Source organism: Sebastes fasciatus, chromosome 3 (genome assembly GCF_043250625.1).
Source record: "Sebastes fasciatus isolate fSebFas1 chromosome 3, fSebFas1.pri, whole genome shotgun sequence".
NCBI classification, from domain to species: Eukaryota; Metazoa; Chordata; class Actinopteri; order Perciformes; family Sebastidae; genus Sebastes; species Sebastes fasciatus.
Genome location: NC_133797.1, coordinates 17507743 through 17528508, shown reverse-complemented (window position 1 = coordinate 17528508; position 20766 = coordinate 17507743). Strand labels below are relative to the sequence as shown.

Genomic DNA, 20766 nt, shown 5'->3' with positions numbered 1-20766 from the left:
AGAAGACACAAAGACATAGAGATTGTGTTCAGGAGGGCTGAGCAATCCTCTTTCTCTTCTAAATGATTCAAGTGCCTATGGCTATCACCACAGGGGACTTGTCGTGTTCAGTGCCACACAGAAAAGAGACTTTTCGACTCTGAGGCTCAAACTGCCTAAGAAAATTTGTTCCACCAACCTTAAGTTCCTGACTGTTATTGACCAGTTGTTCACGCAGAGCTGTCAGCTCCTTCTTCATTAAGGCACTCCCCTCATCCACTGTCGTCCTCCTCTGTCCCAAGTTGTTAATCTCCTGCTGCTGGCCTGTCACTTTCTGTGGCAGACAGCGAGACAGAGAAAAAGACAGAGAGAAGAGAAAGAAAGAGAGAAAAAGAGTGCTCCAGGTTACATTATGGATTTAAGTCTTGGAAACCTCGAATCAAAATTAGGATCTGGATTGTGTCCTGACCAAGGTCTGAATAACACAACAAGTAATACGTTTAAATTTACCAGGCATTATATCCTGATTGCCCAAAATGATATCTGTGAATAATCAGTAGATAAAGTCTGTTAAATGTAAAAAAAATAATCTGTGATTATGTTTTAACCCTGAATGTAGGGTTAGGCGATATGACAGTATATAGCGTGCGGTGGTAGAAATGTGTCCACCAGTAGAGATTTGGCAATACCGTTTCCACCACGGTAGAAATTCTCGCGTGATCTTGTGATCTTGTGATCTTGTGATCTCGCAAATCCAGCTGCCTCACAAGGTATCATGATTTGGGCAGACATGGAGGAGGAGAGTTGAGCAAGAGGAGGCATCCCAACCAACACAAGATGAGGAAGAACTCTGGTTACATGATTACCAGGCATTTGCACACTGTAGTTTATTTTGATAGTGTTTTGTCAGCTTTTTGAAATGAAAGATGAGCAAATCCTGCAGGAAAAGAAAGAAATGTGTGTGATTTTATATTGCCCTGACTGTAGTTAGGCTGGTATTTACTTGCACCTGTTTACCTTAAAATCTCTAACACTTGAAATTATTGTTCTCGGGAACCTTAAAGCTTCCATTTTGAAAGTCTGAGTCTTTTGTTTGAGAGTCTTTTGTTTTTAACTCAAGTGTTGTCTCATGTGAGGCATTTGTTTATGGTTGTACGGAAGTTCCAAATAAAAGAAGGCAATAATCAAGTATGATGAAGTATGGTATGGTCATTTTAAACCATTTCTTAATTGAATTTACAGAACAATTACTGTATCGTGATATACACCATGATGTAAAATGACATATACAGTGATAGAAGATTTTGACCATATCGCCCACCTCTACTTGAATAGGGTTGCAACAGAAATAGGGTTGCAACTAACAATTATTTGCTTGATTAGTTGTTAGATCTATTAAGCATCAGAAAACAATGAAAAATGCCCATTGCAATTTCCTACAGCCCAACGTAATGACGGTAAATGTCTTGTTTCGTCTAGCCAGCAATCTCAAACCTAAAGATATTCAGTTTAGAATATTGTTAAGACAAGGAAAACCTAAGGAATTGATTGGCATCAACCACGTCATGTTAGCTTGTCGGGGAGAATGCTAAATAACGCTCCAAAGTTATGCTAAATTTTGGCGAGGAACAACTGGCATGTCCATTTTCAAAGGGGTCCCTTGACCTCTGACCTCAAGATATGTGAATGAAAACTCTGAGATGAACAGAGTGAAAACTGTATCTTATTAGATGAAACAGATGTTGACAAACTGCATAATTTGCAGTTGAAAAAAGGTAATAAATCGCAATATATCGCAATATATCTTATTGCAAAATGTTTAAAAACGCACTAAGATCGTATTGTGAGGCCTCTGGTGATTCCCACCCCTAATAGTTATTGATTAATTCAATTAATAATTCACATATTGGTTAATCCACAGCTCAAAACAGAAAGCTACCAAACAGTATTAAGATGCAACTATTGTGAGTCAAAAACATTCATAAAGCACCATGATGAACAATTTAATGATTCGCATGGTTCATCAAACCAGAGGCCAGCAGAAATTGTTCAATGATTTTAATGACCACCCACTTTTGATGCTGGTGTATGTTCACTTCATGTTTTTTGGCAGCCTTTGTGGCGCTAGCACGAGGAGGCCGGCCTCTTAACACCGCATCAGCTGGGGTTTGGCATTGGCTGGTAATCCACAGCCTTCTGTGGGTACACCCTCCTCTCAAATAACACCGTGCTCTGGGAGGCAATTAATTGCCATGTTGAGGGAAATCGCTCAGATATATCCAGATAGTGGATTTAACGTTCCTCGCTACTCCTAGCTCGCCGTGCTAAGAACAGAGGGGCTTTAATAGAGATTTATACTGGAGAGCAGAAAATAAATTCAAACGTTGATAATGAGGTGGGCAAGAACAATTTGAACCCCAGTAGTGCTCAATTGATAGAGGAGAAAAAAGGGGGGTTCCGCCAAGTTAAGAGGTCTAGGACAGAAAGATTAGCATTTGAAAATTCCCAGTGCAGTTCAAAAATGAAAGCTAATTATGTTACAAAAATGGAAAGGAGTAGCGAGGGGAAGCATATAGAGAAAGAGGTGGAACAAAAAAAGAGAAGACTTGAGGAGAAAAAAAAAAACATCATCAAAGTTGGAGAGTGGAGATATTAAGAGGAGTGTAAGATCCTGTGTGGACTCAGTGGACCATCACATCTCCTAAAAAAGAGGAAAAACCAATTAATCACTTTATGGGTGTGCATGGCTCAAGAATGTGGATGAGATGATGACTGTCAGAGGGCCGAATGACACAGCACAGAGCTCAGTGCTCTTAATGAGATTCTCAAATAGCCTGTAACTTTCATTACCAACACTTTGAAGAGGAGAACAAGACACTTTCCATAAAAAAACAGAAGCACGCAAGTATCGAAATGGAAGAATTAATTGACAACATTTTATTGGCTTTTCTGCAAAAGCCGTTTTGGAATTCATCAGATCAGCGGATTAGACATGGATAGGATTACACTTTTACACATACTAAACTAATTTGGATTATGAGTAATGAATGAATGAATGACTCAATTATAACAACTCTTACTGCAGAAGGTTGGTTCTCAAATGTGACACGCTGGTGGAAATGGTAAAGTTGTCAGAAACAGCTTAAGAATGTGTGGCTACTTATGTAATTAGGTGTGGCAAGTTACCTGCCTGCCAGCCATTACTTTAATACTAATGACAGTTACATTAGTGCAGATCAATACAATATTCAGTTCACCAAAGCCTTGCTAAAACCAAGCAAACTTCACTGAGATGTAATGACGTCTAGCATTTTTGAGTGGATCCTTCTGGAATGTAAAAAAAGAAAGTATTTAATTTTGCCAAATATCGACGCTTTGTCACGGCCGTCGGCGTCCGATACGTCGCACAAGGCACACTTTCTCGGCGGGATGAGACGCACTGGGCTTTCCATTAATTACAATGTAAACCCATCCGCAGCAACAGTAAACGCTCAGAAAAAGTGCTGTGGTGACATAAAGAGCAAAAGGGACACACAGGGCTGGCTGGCGGGAGGGAGAGGAGGTGGATGGGTCACACAAACACATGGCTTTCAACCAGGAGATCGCTGTTCGTGTCCCTTGTGTTACATTTCACTTTCACTTGACAATCAGCTGTTTGTTCGTGTCCTGTGTTCACAACGTCAAGTCACATTTGAACTGTGAAAACAAATTAATTTTAAGCCTAACCATGTTGTTTTCTCTAAACCTAACTATAGTGGTTTTTATTGCCTGAACCTAAGCAAGTGTTTAATTCACAAGATTAAGCACATGTTTACTGCTACTGAATAGTGACGCCACGGGGTCTGACAAAGCGTCAGTATGTGACGAGTTGGGATGAGAACGTGTTGTTCATTTCTAAATTCTTATTTCTTTGTTTCTAAATTCACAGCACAACAAAATGTATTTTCCTGTGCATAATGTGTAATAATAAGCCTTTCTCATAGAGACATAATAAATGGACACTTTTACTTTCGGGCCTTGCATATTATTCCTATAATGATTTAAAACTTGGTGCATAAACAGTGAAATTTATGCAACTAAAACACAATAGTTACAGTAGAAATATTTCCATTCTAATATATTCATTACTGAGTGCCTCACACTTGATCTTATGTTCTTATCTTATAAATAATTATGTACAGTGAGTTTGTTCTCTCGTAGCAGCCTATTCTCTTGGCTTTTGAAGCATCGTCGATGCCGTTCTATCCAGAGGCTACAAATAAAGTTTGAGAGATTTGCTTGCCAGTTGGCTGCCATGGGTACTAATGCTTTTATCATTTTTATGTACATTGTTATCAATTAGAACCTTCTACTGTTTTTAATGATACGAGGCACATCTTTACATGTATGACGGCACTTTTCATTCACTGCACTCAACATAATACCACTTGTACTTGACTGTCTTTGCACTTCTTGTTTGTATTTTTGTATTGAATCGGTCCTTACTGTGTACACCGCAGCACTGAAGGAAAGCCATTATGTGAATCCTGTGAGAAAACAGTGCACGTTGGCTGATTGCACTGTTTTACTGGACTGAAAAACTAAGTCCCAATTATTACACTGAAATAAAGTTTGACGTAATCACAGATATTGTGCTCCTGAAGGTTAAAACTATAGCTGTATTGAGTGGTATCAGAGTGAAGATGGCTGAGGAGGGTGATGAAGAAAAACACCAGCAAGCTGATGACTCCATTACAGCCAGTCTCATTAGGAATGAACACGATTCTGGATGAGGGACGCTAATGAAGGAGACTGACAGATGCTTCAGTGAAGGGATGATGATTTGGAGTAAATTACATTAGTGATGTCATTATCGTCAGCCATCATACCATCAAGAGATATTACTCAAAGGGGTGGCACAAAATAAAGGAGGCAAGAGAGAGAAAGAGTTTAAGGTGTTTAGTTAAATAAACACACAAATGCTGTTGGTTATTTTCTTTTACAAAACGGGTAGCTCAAATCAAGCAATCTGATTGGTTCAGAGCTGTGATGAAATAACCACATACCACTGCTATGACATTTCATTCCTTTGCTCTTTCATTATCATTCCACATCTGAGAAAAAAACGTTAAACTAATGTGTTGTCATGGTTGCTTAGCAACAGGGTCATGGGGGGATAATTTCCGCCAACACGGAACATGTTACAGATATAAAGTAAAAAAAGTTAGCTTGTTTAAACCTGCTACAAAATGGAAACAAACTTCTACGGAGGAGTGGATTGAGCAGTGTCCATCTCCAGAAAAAAATCCACCTGCTGAAAGACATGAAGCGCTGCGTAAAGAGGAGGTTCCACAATGTTGCCCAGAATATGGAAGCAAGTAGGAACGCAGCAGAAATATACCAGCCACTGAACGAAACTTGGGGACTGGAGAAAGTGGAGCAGCATCCTCACCACGCCAAGTAACACATCTCCAAGCAAAAAAAAAGGCAAGCCTAATACAAACAAGTTATCAAAGTCATCCTACTGATGCTGGGCAGCTTTTCAGTGGTTGTAAAATAAATGTGCATATAATAAATGCAACATACAAATAATGTAAATAAAAAGCCAAAATAATTAAATCAATAAAACGCTAGCCTGTGATGAAAAAAGAAAGAGAGTACGTTCCATTGCAATCGCCTCCGTATGTGCAGGCATGAGGGCCTATTTTAATGTGAACATTATTATTTATTAATAACAAATATTTAAATTGGAATGTGTCTATAACTTTCATGTTGATATATTTGATGACTGTTTTATAAAAGCAATAGCTCACTGCAGGCCGTGGTATGTTGAGCTAAGGGGGTTGTCGTCCGAGCTAATGCTTAAATAATACATGTATAAAGCAAGCTAAGAATAAACACATAGATAATAAAGACAAAAAAGGCAAAAGCGGATCATGCAAAATTAAAAATCCTCACTAAATAAAAAAGCTTCAGTGAAAGACATAAACCAATAAAAGACACAAAACAAGTCCTTGTAATTAAAATGCCAGATAGGCAATCTTATAACTAGAAGTTCAGTAGTTCAGTCTGGAGTCTGTAGCTAAGACTCTGTGGCTGGGAGAAATGAATGAGTAATACCCTCCTTCTGGACTTCTGGCCAAGGTGTTGAGGAGGACATTTAACCTTCAGTTGCTGCAATGGAGCCGATAATTGTCCGACAGTAGATTTGTAGATTTGTAAATATGGTGAGTTTATAAAAGAATGTTAAACACAGTGATACCTTTTGTAAAAAGAAGATTTATGAATATAATCTGATTAGGGCTGCACAATTAATAAAAAAAAATATTGAAATCGCAATATAGCCTACTACAATTTTCAAATCGCAGGAGGCACAATATTTGGTAAAGCCGAAATGTGTGTCAAAATACCGTTTTAAATTAAATATTGTCGTGCTGCAGAGATGTCCTGGCCTACACATCATATTCTACAGACTTAAGAAAACATCTGTTTGGTCACACCATAATCATTTTAATACGTTTGTCAATGATAATGAGAATAATGATGTAAAAATGATCATTCCCTATAATATCGCAAATCATATCACAATTGCAATATCAGTCAATATAATCGCAATTAGATATTCTTTCAAAATCGTTCAGGCCGAAATCTGATTAGAGATTTGTACCTGTTTTTCTGAAACATCCTGCTGCTTACAACTAGTAGCCTTTGTCTAGTAAATATTTCAGACCTGGCTGAACTCTTCCTCTCCATAACAAGACATTTCACTGAACACAGAAAGTTACAGCCTGTTAGATCAAACTGTACTGTACCTGTTCCAGCTCCTGTATCTTGTAGTCTTTGGACTGGAGGATCTCCAACACTTTCCTGTCCTTGATCTCAGCTTTGTGCTTCTCACTAGAAGAAAGAGAAAAAGAAAAGCAAATAAATGTGTGTCCACAGTCATCTACAAGACTTGAGGCTAAAGGGTTAGAAGAATTGGACAATGCAAAGTATATCATGCCTACAAAAAATACCAATATCCCCTTTAAAAAAATGATTTACTGTATTGTTTTATATCTTTAAATCACAGTGAATGACAGTAGGTAGAGAGACAAAGACAAGCAGAAATTGCAGAAATCTGTATATACAGTAATTCAGTTAGTTTGATTGGTCTGATGTCATACAGTATGCCTTGATAGTACTATATAACGTGGGTATTGTAATACTTTACCACTCTGAGTGTAAATCCTGCACTAAGTCTTATGAAATGTCAATTTCCTACTATGAAGTTCTAATTCTTTGTGCACCTGCTGTACTTAAAGAAGGCAAATAAACAAGATAATGTTATTTTGATTCTTTTCATATAATAATTATGAATGCAACTCTTTAAGAAAAGTATTATCGATGTGAAGGTAAATCAGTTATGAGACGTGAGCTACTGTTGCTATCCTGCTGCTGCACTTAACTCTGAACTTTTCTCTCTGGCCCACTAACACCTCTTTTATCATAATGAACTTTTAGGGAGACAAAAACAAGGCATCAAGTGGGGACCTGTTTGTTTCAACTGCTTTAGGCCACCAGGGGCCACCCATTCCCTCCACTCATCACTTGCTCCTTCTACACCTCCCATCTGCGAGGCCTTTTCTCTCGTCTCTTCGCCTCTTCTGATCAGCCCTCTCCCCTGGCAGACACTGAAATAAGTATCTGGTGTCCCTGGAGGAGCTGGAACGCAGGCTGGCCCAGCTACATCTCCTTGTACATTGGGCTGTGTTCACCATGTCCTGAGCAACCAACCAATCACTCTACAAGATCCACACAGGAAGGGGAGGGGAGGCTGGATGGCGGATCCCAGTGGGCACCAGCGCTTGACTGGAGTCGACACAATTACCATGTCAATATCCTCCTGCGCGTCAGGTGATACAATACACATGCACTCTCTGGGTGCATGTTCCCCCTCGAGTCTCAGCGGACCAACATACTTTGATGGGTTTCCTATGGGGCTATAAAGGAACTGAAGAGGGTGTGGAGAAGGAATGAGAGGCACAGGTACTGAGGAACTCTCTGCACACTGCTGCACTGTGTTTTACCCCTATTAAGGGTCTACTAACAACTGACAGACCTCAAGATGTACATGATATGCAACCATGATAGAGAAAATATCATTCTAAGGTATCCTCAAAGGGAAAAAGTCAGTAAAACTAGTCCAAGTATAGAGTGCTACAGGAATGAGTCCTAAAACACGGAAATGACTTTGCATTTTAGCACTTCCAGTTCCCAGTTTTTAGTTAGATGCCTGAAATAAGATCTGTGGTTAAAACAAGCTTAAGAGATTTTAACGTTTTATTCTACGATATAAAATACATCAATAAATGACCCACTCGTGAATTTTGAAGCTTTAATATGTCTTAAAAAAGGCGGTTGCTAACAAGTGGCTAAATGAGACCACAAAACAGCCTCGTTGTGTATACTCGCGCTCATTCGACCATGGTGTAGTTGGTTTATAGCCTAACGTTAGCTTTTTACTTCTGGCGTATATATGCTTCAAAAGGTCCCACAAGGTTGGCGGTTCGATCCCCGGCTCCAACTGTTTGCATGTCGAAGTGTCCTTGAGCGAGACACTGAGCCCCAAGTAGCTCCCCGGGTGCTTTACGGCAGCTCACTGCTCCTAAATGCTTATGAAGGGTAAAATGGAGAGGTCAAATTTCATGTATGTACCTGTATGTATATGATGAATCTAATCATTTCTGGAGATTATTTTACAAAACATGTATCATAAACATGTGTTTGCCACAGAGCTTATTTTCTGCAATAATCTAAAACACAATGGAAAAATCCTATTGGCATTTTGTAAAGGGAAACCGTGCGATTCTAACTTCCGGGTTGGCCTTTCAAAAACATGTCATCCCTGTAGCACTCTATTAAATAGGTCTCACACATTTCAACATATATAAGTGGAAAAAAACAACCGATGTTCAAACTGCAGTGATAAAGTCAAATATTTTTTTCCTAATAAGGTGGAACATATTTAATTTATCCAACTGTGCATCAGCTGTGAAAAGGCCTGAGCCTCTGCTCTTCTCTGAAAGTTCCCATGCCACTGTGTTTGGTGCAGCTTAGCCACCCTGCAAAAGAGGTCATGTTCAATCTCACAATTTATCCGATAAAGACAAGTATTTGGCAGGAGTGTTTCAACTGTCCAGAATGGGTGCGGCGGAGGAGGAGTGTTTTCATTAAAAGGGTTTCCATGGTTGAACTGCTAGACCGGGGATAAGAAGGCTTAAATCAGCATCTGCACCAGATTCCGTCGTAACCCCAGCAGAATGGCCGAGGTGCCTTAAACACCCCATTGAACGACTTTCACACATATTTCTCTTCACTTGTGAGATAAAGGAATTCTCAGCTATTGAGCCTCTCAGGTAGCAATTTGAAAGATGAATCTACTCACCGCTCAACCACCAAACTGACAGCCTGGGTCAGGTCTGGATTTGCCACTTGCAGGCGTTTCCATAGGGACCACACAAACTCCTTGTCTGCCTGTGAAAATAAAGGATTCAGTGAGACAACAGCTGTTATTCTTAATTGAGATAAATAGCTTTTGATAAATTTGTCTCAAAATGCAATGAGGCAAGTACATCTCTGTGTTTCTCACTTAAAAAAATAAAATAAATAGGATGCTCAATGACATTAGCATACGACAGAAGGGGTAGGCAATCAATAATTTAAATATCTTGTACAAAATAGTTTTTGATCTGGCCTGCCCTCTCTAATCATGATCCTCTCTTAGCAGGAATTCTCATCACTGAGATGTGACCTTCGACTCAAAGGGAGCCGGCATTGACACTTGTCATTATGCACTATTTATGACTGGGGAGAGTTGGGATCCAAATCAAAACACAGCAGTCGAGCTTGCATTTTCCTTATTAATCAATTGCGCTCCGGATATGTTTTCCACTCCAGCTCCAAAGTAACTAGCCCCAAAGAAACTCAAAACTGATGACAGAGAGAGTCGTCTTCAAGTAGAAAAACCCAGCCAGCCCCTGACACATTTCCAATTCAAATTGTCTCGCTGTTTTTTTTTTCTTTCAAACATTTTTAAGCTACATTACATTTAATGAGGGACATCTGAAAACTACATTTTCTGACATTAAAAGACAGAATTATACCAAATCGACTTAATATAAAATTATCTGATAAATTATGTTCACATCATCATAAGATAAAAGTCATCCCTCCCACTGGAATCTACTGGTCTCCAATTAGTACATGAATTTTAACCCCCTTTTCAAAAGTGTCTAATCAATTATTTACTAAAATGGCAGAAGCAGACCTTGATAAGACCATGAGCTGAACACATAAGTGGAAGGACTGTAGATCTCTGTCTCTGTATGCATCTGTGCGTAAGTGTATGTGTATGTGTGTGTGTATACAGAGTGGGAGCAGGGTGAAAGAGGATAGAGATCTCATCAAATCAGCCCTGCAATGCAGCTAACGATGAAATTAAGCAGTGTGGTTGACTTGAGATAGGTGGTCTCTCTCTGCCTGGCCGTTGGCTGCCATTAGCCGTTCCACAGACAAGTGTTCAGTCAGGACCCTCATCAAGATCTCTCCTTTTGCCATATGTGTGCTTAAAGATGCATTGAATGTGTGTTTGATGATGGCTGAATTATTCATTCTGAATCTAGACATTGAGACACCATGGGCTAAATATACCAAAGATCAGCATCTGGAATTCAGCCACATATTAATAAAATTAGCATGGTCTAGTAGGAACATTTGCTGGCCGACAGATGAGACTCTTTGTAGTTAATGGCTGTCCTCAAGTACATCTTGCCAGAGACTTAAGACATCAGTAGAATTCAAATGCCACTATTTAAATTGTACACTGCACAACTAAAGGTTCCTATTAGATAGACAGAATCACTGATGTTCGACTCCAGAGGAGACCACCAAGGATGGCTTCCATGTTCATGATCCATGTCATGCAGCAGGAACTGTCTGAAGTGAACATCACTGGTAAACTAGTAGTACTATAATGTGGTGCTTTAAACTGAAGGGAACATTTTAACACGGATGTTACAGTGTAAAGGTCAGTGCTCGAAATTAACTTTTTTCCTCAGCGTCCTGCAACTGTCCTGAATTCTACTTTCAATTGTCCCAGACTTGACAACCAATGTCGCAAATTTCAGTGTTTTTTTTTTCATTCTACATAATAAATATAGTTTTATTATAAACTATGTATTATAAACTATGCAAGTTAATTCGCATCCCTTCATTGACTCATTCTGGTCTGCCATGGAAGTTCTGCTAGTCCCTGCACTTAGATCTGAATAAAAATAATTATTAGTTGATTTACTGTTTCTTGTTTATTTCTAACAGTTTGATCGATAAATGCATCACTTCAAACTGCAAAAATGCAAACCTGTTATACACTGGTATACACTGGTATACAGCGATGTAAATTTACATACACACACTTTGAACACATCTCACATAAAATTTTAAATAGCATCAATAATCTTTCCATTTTATTTTAAATTGCGAAGCCGTTTGTAAAAATCAGTTTAAATATGAGCGTGGCTTCATTCTCAAGAGTTTGTAAAAACCATGACGAATAAAATCATTTAATATGTAATGATAAGTTTCTCTACTGTCCCAAAATTGTCCCAGACACTCTATCTTGTGTGTGTCTCAGGCGCTAATTTTATCGTCCCTGGGACAACGGGACATCCTTAATTTCGAGCACTGGTAAAGGTGCTCTTATTTGCTTGTCAAAATATGTGTAGGACAAAGACCTATTTGGTGCTATTAATAAATAAGTGATGCACAGCAGTTGTGCTTTTTGTGGGTTGTTAGGTGAGCAAACACCCCTAATTATACAAATACTTCACTTGCCCTGGAAGTACTTACACTGGAAACACCTTAGAAAACATTTAACAAGAAAAACAAATCATACATATGGTTTCCAACAAATTGTTTCATAAATTCTAATTCTAAAAATTAAAAGGGCTCAAAATATACATGGGACTGTTATAGGTGGTTTTTTTTTTTTATTGTATCTAAAGCATTTTATCTGTCAATTATTCATACTCAGTATAGTAGAATCAAGTAAATTAAATTTCTATAGCCCATTATCACAAATAACAAATTTTCCTCAGGGGGGGGGCTTTACAATCTGTACAGCATACAACACTCTATGTACTATAAAGGACAGAGGGTGTTGTATGCTGTACAGATTACGACCCTCGCATCAGAAGAGGAAAAACTTAACAAAATAAAAAAAAACTTTTAACAGGGCAGAAAATGGAAGAAACCTCAGGAAGGGCAACTGAGGAGGGATCCCCCTTCCAGAAAGGACAGACGTGCAATAGATGTTGTGTGTACAGAGTAACTACATAATTGCATTACAACATAGACAATCCATAGTGAACTGGAAGCAAATGAATGTTGAGTTTTTTGGTTTATTGAATTGTACAGGTGCATCTATGCATTTGCACCTGTGTGTAAGGATGCCTTGTGTCTGAAGGTATGAAGGTGTCGTCAAACTTCTTTTTCTGAGTAAACTCTAAAGAGTTAGCTTCAAAAGTCAAACTTTATACACAGGATAAATAAGGTAACAGGCACACATGTGGTTATAGCCAGACCTCACCACAACAAATGTCCCTGCCCCATGTGTAAGGTGGTATATATATATATATATATATATATATATATATATATACAGTATATGTAGTCTAATAAAAACTGAAATGTAACACATCATCTGCTGAACCCCACAGCTGTCTGTCTGCCTACCTGTAAAGCAAGGTACTGTGAATATGCAAAGTGAGAAATGCTGGGTTAAGTTCACTCATGTTATTAGGCACCACCTGGTGGTGAATATGCAAGGACATCCTCCCTCAATCACTGACTCACAAAGTGAAGATGAAAGGTTCTCAAATCTGCTCATGAGAAATTTCTGTGTCTAAGTGTTTGTATTTATTTGAATACAAAGAGAAATGTGGGGGCCAATTTATTCAAATGTACTTTGGAAGCAGATATTTGATGCACATTATTTACTGTCATTGCTGAACATTCAATAAAGTATGGTCAGGTCATTTACAGACTTTTGCAGCTAAACAGCAGTGACTACTAAGTATTTAAAATATGCTTCATGCGATTTAGTTAAAATCAACTAATCAATAACTAAATCCCTGATAATAGATAAACTTTTCAATTTCAACTGTCAACTGCAAGTCATAAACCTCAAAATAATAACCACTAGTCCATGCCTTATGAGGCAAGATTATAACCATTAGCCCATGCCTTATGAGGTCAAATTAGTGGAGGTGAAGTGGGTAGCCAATTGTCTGATAGAATTGACAAATAAAAGTGAAAACGCAAAAAATCTTTGCACACAGTGTGTACTGCAAACTGTAGGAGTACATGTAGTCAGACCATGGAAATATATGATCAAGAATATATATTGTTTACACTGGTAAGAGCAACTTATTTCACTCATTGCTTCACTGGACTCATGAAAAGCTCAAATATGAGACAAATGAGAAACTAGTATTCACATTGAATGAACGATTGTCAAAATGACTGGACATTTGCTGATTGAACAGTTCACTCAATAAATGTCACTATTTTAGAGCAATTCCATTTTTATCGTGTTATTAGGTTATAAGGAGGCAAGCTATAAACATTTGTGGTGGGGGGGGGGGCTTCTATAATATAATACATCCTTTCAGATAGCAGATACCACAATCCAGCAGTGTGTGTACATCCCTTTGAACACACATACATACATACATACATACCTGGCATTGCATTAACTCATCTGATAAACTCTTCACTTGCTCCTCCAAAACCAGGATGCGAGGTTCGTCGTTGGAGGACATTTTGGGGACTGAAAGGGAAGAAAAAATAACAACTGGGATCAGTTTGGACACTTTGAAAACTTGTGGGAGTGGTTATAAAGATTATACATATATGGCACATTATCTGCCTGTAAGCCTGTTAGTATTTAATGGCCGATGACACAAAACTCAAACTTTTCACACAACCTACAGGGCTCTAGACTAACTTTTCCACTGGTAGCACTGGTGCTACCAACTTTCTCAGTTGGTAGCACAAGCACATGATTTGGTCGCACCCTTCTTTTGGGGTACAGCATGGTATTAATCAATGACCTTGCATGCTAATAAATAGTTGTCTTAATTTACATACCCCAGTGAAACATTGACAATGCCTTGAAACTTGATATTTGCAAAATATTTTAACTAACAAGTTTAGAGTTTCCTGCAACGGACGACCCACATTGCCTACAATAAACACACAGCATAGTATCCCTCGTACCGTAACCACGGGTACTGTGTTAGCCATTGTGGCTGAAAATGGTACTTCTTTTTCTTCACCTGTCTGTCAGCCAGTCTCTCCGTGCCTGTTGCACATTCATCATCGGTGGTGTCTGAGTCGGCACCTCTGTTAGACTCTCCCTCACCACCAGCTTCCTCCTTTCTCTCCTCATTTGTTTTTTTTAAATAATCAGCGACCGCTTCATTTTGGGGAACAGCGAAACTTTGTCGCCCTGCAGTGTGTGATGCGCGTGAGCAGGGTCTGAAATTCACTTTTTTTCCCCATTAACTGTAGTTTGTTATTGCCATCTGTAGTGGTTATTTGCATAAAAACAAAATTATTAATTGTGATTATTTAAATATAATATGTATAATCATATTTCCCTTTCTATTATATATTTTATTTTCTGTGAAAAAAAAATTGCATTTGGTCGAAAAACAAGATTTTGCATAGGGCCCCCAAAAGTTAGGACCGGCCCTGCTAGCGTGCAGTCATTTTCATCATCGAAGGTTTACACAGAACAGAGGAGAGTGCAGGAGGGGAGAGACAGGCTGCACCAGTGAGGAACAAAAAGCACTGCTTTCATCTGCAATATCCAACGCTCTTACCTTGTTACCAAAATAGTAATGATCATGCACTCGCACAATGCGACTAGGTTAAAATTGTACTCGCACACTCCCAAAAAAAGGTCGCATATGCGATGATTTTGGTCGCAGTCTAGAGCCCTGCCCTGTTTTTTTACACTAAGGACAATACAAATATGTACAAAACAATACATGATTAGCCAATTAAATGACAACTCTTTGGATAAAAAATAATTTACCATAACCTTACACTTAATATAACATTTGAATATATATATGATTACTGGTAAGCATACAATTGGTTAAATGATTGGGCTAAATTAGCAGCCTATTATAACAATATTTACTACAAATATTTGTTGACCATAAACAAATAATATAAATTGTGTGCATGCATGGTTTGATGTTTTGGGACTGAAAGGGAAGAAAAAATAACAACTGGGATCAGTTTGGACACTTTGAAAACGTGTGGCAGTGGTTATAAAGATTATACAGATATGGCATGTTGTCTGCCTGTAAAGCACGGTAGTGTTTAATCAGCGATGACACTGTTGATTTGGAAACGAGTTTATCTTTTTGAAAGCAATATCGAGAGGGCATTTGTACTTTTCATCTGACATTAGCAAACGTTAGTTGTCTCATAGACTCGCAGGATGACATAGGACGCTCTTTAAGAAGAAGTGTACACAGTTTGTCTCTAACCTGTTACTAAGCAGGTTATCAACACAGAAGCAGAAGCTTCACAGCACTTCACTAAAACAACATAATGCTACTGTAGCAGCTATCTTAGCTCACATTAGACACTTTAGTAAACAAAACATTCATACTTTCTGTTTCGTGTCTGTCGTTGACAACGTCCCCGCCTGCTTCAGCGACAGTTTAATGATCCATTAAGAGTAACGTTACCTAGTTTGTAGTCGTTTCTACTAAAACCATAACAACCAGGGAATCTCACCGTTGTCAATAACTACCGGAACGCTTCAAACAAGCCCGCTGTTTTCAGTTTCTGTCCCTCGCGTCACACCGTGATCACGTCATTTTTACGACGGCTACAGTTGACGTACGGCAGAGTGAGAACGCAGTGGTTTCCCAAAGTCTGGTCCGGGCTACCACCAGCGGTCCTTTTATGGTTGTTTCAAGTGGCCCTCAGCATAGTTAGATTTTGTATATAGACTAATTAAGGTAAAATAGTGACACTTTGATTCAAACTTTTTATACACCCTACCACAGTGCACTCTCATAGACGAAGCTACTGGAGTTACCCTGCACTATACTCATTTTTAACAGTCTCTTCTGCACTATATTCACTTTTTTAGTCCTGTATCACAGTTGTTACCCTGCACTATATTCAGTTTTAACAGTTTTCTTCATCTCCTTGTATTTTTGTATCTGGTATATTTTTTTGTACTTTGTACTTTGCACTACTAACTTTTTTACTGCCTTTTTACTAACATGTTTTGCACTATGGAACTGGGATGCTGGAAACTTGAATTTCCCTCGGGATCAATAAAGTTACTATCATCTATCTATCTATCTATCTATCTATCTATCTATCTATCTATCTATCTATCTATCTATCTATCTATCTATCTATCTATCCATCTATGTTTTTTTACACTAAGGACAATACAAGTATGTACAAAACAATACATGATTAGCCAATTAAATGGGGACTCTTTGGATAGACAAATATTTACCATAAACCTAACCTTACACTTAATATGCCAGTAGACCACTTACACACCAAAAAACTGACAATAACCTGATATTTTCAGGTGGAATTTCTTTCATTCATCAATTCATTCATTCATTCATTCATCCATTCATTCATTCATTCATTCATTCATTCATTCATTCATTCATTCATTCATTCATTCATTCATCCATTCATTCATTCATTCATTCATTCATTCATTCTCACTGTGCAATATCATTTTCCACTTGTGCAATTTTGTTAATAGTCTGTTTATTGTCAATACTGTATATATACTGCTCCTATTTTTATACTTCCTTCTATTTAAATGATTCAAATTTTGTTACACTTTGTTTAGCTCTTTTGTTTTTACTGTGTTTGCAGATGCATCTTGTTTTTTGCACTATCCCCTTTGCTGCTGTACACTGCACATTTCCCCACTGCAGGACTAATAACGGAATATCTTATCTTATCTTATCTTAATATAATATTTGAATATATATATGATTACTGGTAAGCGTACAATTGGCTAAATGATTGGGCTAAATTTGCAGCCTATTATAACAATACTGTATTTACTAAAAACATTTGTTGACCATAAACAAATAATGTAAATTGTGTGCATGCATGGTTTGATGTAATTTAGACTGGCATAGCCAGACCTATCTCCACAGTACTGTGCCAGCGCTAAAGAAAGGTCTAGCTAACTGCACCCATAATCAAACTGAACTGAACTGAAAAAAAAACTCGGGCTTGTTTGTATTTCTTTAAACCAATCACATCGTCTTGGGCGGCGCTGATGGAGCGACGATGCCTTTGCAAAATAGATAGCGCAGATAGCGGAAGGGGATGAATGCTGCGCAGCCAATGGCAGGCTTATACCACAGTCTACGTCCGGTGATCAGAGTAATTAAACACCTCTCCAGTAACTGATTACCAAGAACTTTGAGATTCAAGATTTAAGATGTTTATTGTCACACCGGTTATACAAGTACAATCGTGTGAAATACTTTTTGCTGGGAAGCTCCATTAAAAAAAAGTAAGTTATAGACAATAAATAAAAGTAAATACTAAAGGCAAGACAAAGGCATATTAAGAACATATATATATCTGAAGAGGCAGTGAGATATATATAGAAGCATATATACACAGTATATATGTATGTATATATATATATATATATGGGAGCAGTGAGGTTGGATACTATAAAAATAGGCTTTTTTTTTTTTTATATTGCACATATTGCATTGATTCAGGTATTGCTCTTGTTTATTGCACTTTTTGTGAGAAAAGAACTGCATCAATCCTTGCTATTCATTGCATATACAGTATATAATATATAATAATAGCCTGTTATATGTACCGGTTATATTGTTTGAATTTTCTGAAACCCATTCTGTTTCATTGTTTCACTTCAATTCTCTGAAACATACTAATATATTGTGTTACTGTTTCCTTTTTTTGTAAAATAGTTTACTTTATTCTATAGTATTTATTCTATTTTTTAACTATTTGTTAGTTGCTTTCTGGAGCTGGGCACAAAGAAATTTCACTGCACTGTGTAGTGTGTATGTGACAAATAAACGTGATTTGATTTGATTTTTATAAGGTCCAGAGAACTAAAATCGCCCTGGTGGTGACTTCTTCAATCAGCCCATGCCTCCCACTGGGCTCTCATCAGAAGCACATTTTAGCTGACCAAGACTCTGAGCAAGACCACCATGGGTCAAATCTAATGGCTCTAAATTATTTATTTTTTAAAAACTGATATGTGAAAGAATTCTGAATCATCTGTGGATGAAGAATATGCTACAGTATGTGCAATGATTCATTTGTTTTCTCTTTTAGGCCTCTCCAAACTTTCCAGTGAAGGGCAGCTCATGTTAACAAGTTATTTAGGATCTTTATCCACCTTTACATAAATGCTTTTGGAGTGTATTAGAACATATCAAATTGATGAAGTATCAAACAAATTTGGATGATTTTACAGTTTTTTATAAAATACATTTTGACTTGTAACAGTCGGAAAAGCACATGATGATGGTGGAATACATTTAACTGCTCTGGTGTCAGGCTATTGGACATGGTGTCACACTGTCATGCTGGCGTACTGGGACACTTTGTAAGAACAAACCATCATTATTAATGTGCATTATGACAAGTCAAAATTATTTTTGTGAAAAAGGCCAATGGACACCAAGTCCTCTCCAAACATAAGAGGGCACAATCCAAATACTGGATAAAGTCTACATTAAAATCTGTACTGTTATTCTGTACACAAGTTTAAAAATAATACTGTGACGTTTTGATTTATTGTTTGTCATAAAATCTGATTTCAATTAATAATTGCACGTATATCTTTAAAGCAAATAAAATGTTAAAATAAAATTGATAAAAACATTTAAATCACCTAATAGATTAAATTTATAAGGGCTTTAAAATGTTGAGCAGTCTTATGGGCTTTGACAAGCACTACTTTTTAAGAAGAAGACTATGTTTATAATGTATACATTTTATTTATACAGAGCCTAAAAGGTATAATAATAAAATGTCACAAAAGAAACATCAAAATTAGGGGTGTCACGAAATACCAGTATGACGACAACCATGATATTTTAAAAATTAAATATTGATATAATGTTAATAATACACATGATAATATCATGTAAATAATCCAGCACCTCTTAAATCATGTTTTTGTACAGTTATGGTTACAAACTCTCTCTCCACCTCCCTACACTCATATTTTGAGTGTAATTTATTTGCCAAAAAAGAGACAAAACGCACAAAAAAACAAGTTAAAGATGAATTTGACTGATATAATTTTTTTTTCTAATTTTCTATAGATATCACGATAATATTGTTATTGTGAATCATTTTGGCCACGATAATCGTGTAGTGAAAATCTGATATTGTAACAGCCCAATCTGTCAAAATTACAGTAACGTTAATAGAAAATGGCAACATATCAATGGTAGGGAGAGGTGTTGTGTGTTTTGTCCTATTACACACACACACACACACACACACACACACACACACACAAACACATAAACACACACACACACGCACTACATAGAATGAGGGTTCCCCTGAGTCGGCAAGTGCTGTTTTACAAGCCTATAAATCCCTGCTGTTATATCAAAGCTCAACAGCCACACGAGTGACAGCAAAGAGAAATGACATGGAGATATGGTATTGATCTTTCTATATGTCAGTTTATGTTTAAAATGCTGTTTTTCTTTTTATAGACACTTATACCTCACCCCTGTTGATATTTGCCTGGCTTTATATGTTTTTAATGATCCGTTGTAAGGTCGAAGGCATAATGCACGATACATTTTGAATCTCTGAGTGGGAGCTTTGAGAGCTGGATGCGTGTTTGACATCTGTTTTGCTGGTGAGAGACAAGACAACTCCATATTGTGTGGCTAATGTACTTAAGTGTCCAGCCAGATTTGGAGCGCAGGGTGAGAGAGAGGAAAATGAAGAAATATGAGGACTGGCACTCGTCTTCAGTCAGACAAATGTTGGTTCATCTGCTCCCTGCTTCACACACACACACACACACACACACACACACACACACACACACACACACACACACACACACACACACACACACGAACACACACGCACAGAAAGAGAAAAGATGCAATTGACTTAGCATGATTAGGCTGTTCCTTGACCCACGAACACTGCCTCTCATTAAGATCCTCATTTGTGGAACAATTTTAGAGGCAGTAGACTGGTACATAATGCGCAACATCTGCCTGTTTCTTGTTCAAATGCACAAACTGACACATGGTATCTATGAATAAGCCTCCCTCTCTCTTTCTCTCCCTTGTCATGAAAAATGACCATCATACACCTGCAACAGGGCTTTGAATCTGGTTCCTGCAGTTGCACCTCAATCTTCAGGTCAAAGGTCATTCACAAATGATCTTATAAGAAACCAGGAAACGGATTAATTAAGAGGCAGATCATATGCGGTCCATAGAAAGTCACATTAACACAATTCTCTCCAAGGAAGCTGCTAACTCAAAGGGATAATTTTTTTAACTATCCCCTCTTTCATCATCAAATGCGTATAATTTGGCCCCAGACACTTCCAGTTGCTTACATGTTCAACACACAGGCATGTTCAACCATGTTTTGACAGAGCCTGCTGCTGCTCTTCCCTGCTTCTGAAGCAAACTGTATCTCCCTCTT

The 20766-nt window shown here is 37.8% G+C and overlaps 1 protein-coding gene and 1 long non-coding RNA gene across 4 annotated transcripts in view; one reads left to right on the top strand and one right to left on the bottom strand.

The window, feature by feature from the left end:
- Nucleotides 1-15924, bottom strand: part of cntln (centlein, centrosomal protein) — a 110388-nt gene extending 94464 nt beyond the window's left edge. Inside the window, exons 1-5 of one of the 3 annotated variants that reach the window (XM_074629344.1) lie at nucleotides 15817-15924; nucleotides 13740-13828; nucleotides 9386-9474; nucleotides 6771-6855; nucleotides 179-313 (exon numbers count right to left, since the gene is read on the bottom strand). In XM_074629344.1, the coding sequence (XP_074485445.1) occupies nucleotides 179-313; nucleotides 6771-6855; nucleotides 9386-9474; nucleotides 13740-13820 (390 nt within the window). In that variant the 5' untranslated portion in view covers nucleotides 13821-13828; nucleotides 15817-15924. Of the gene's footprint in view, nucleotides 1-178; nucleotides 314-6770; nucleotides 6856-9385; nucleotides 9475-13739; nucleotides 13829-15688 lie in introns of all 3 variants that reach the window. The other 2 variants (XM_074629343.1, XM_074629345.1) reach the window with 2 other exon arrangements.
- LOC141764287 (uncharacterized) lies at nucleotides 6786-9379 on the top strand. Its single transcript, XR_012593246.1, has 3 exons — nucleotides 6786-6926; nucleotides 7462-8250; nucleotides 8691-9379. It is a non-coding gene; the product is annotated as an uncharacterized LOC141764287 (long non-coding RNA).
- Nucleotides 15925-20766: the final 4842 nt, after the last annotated feature.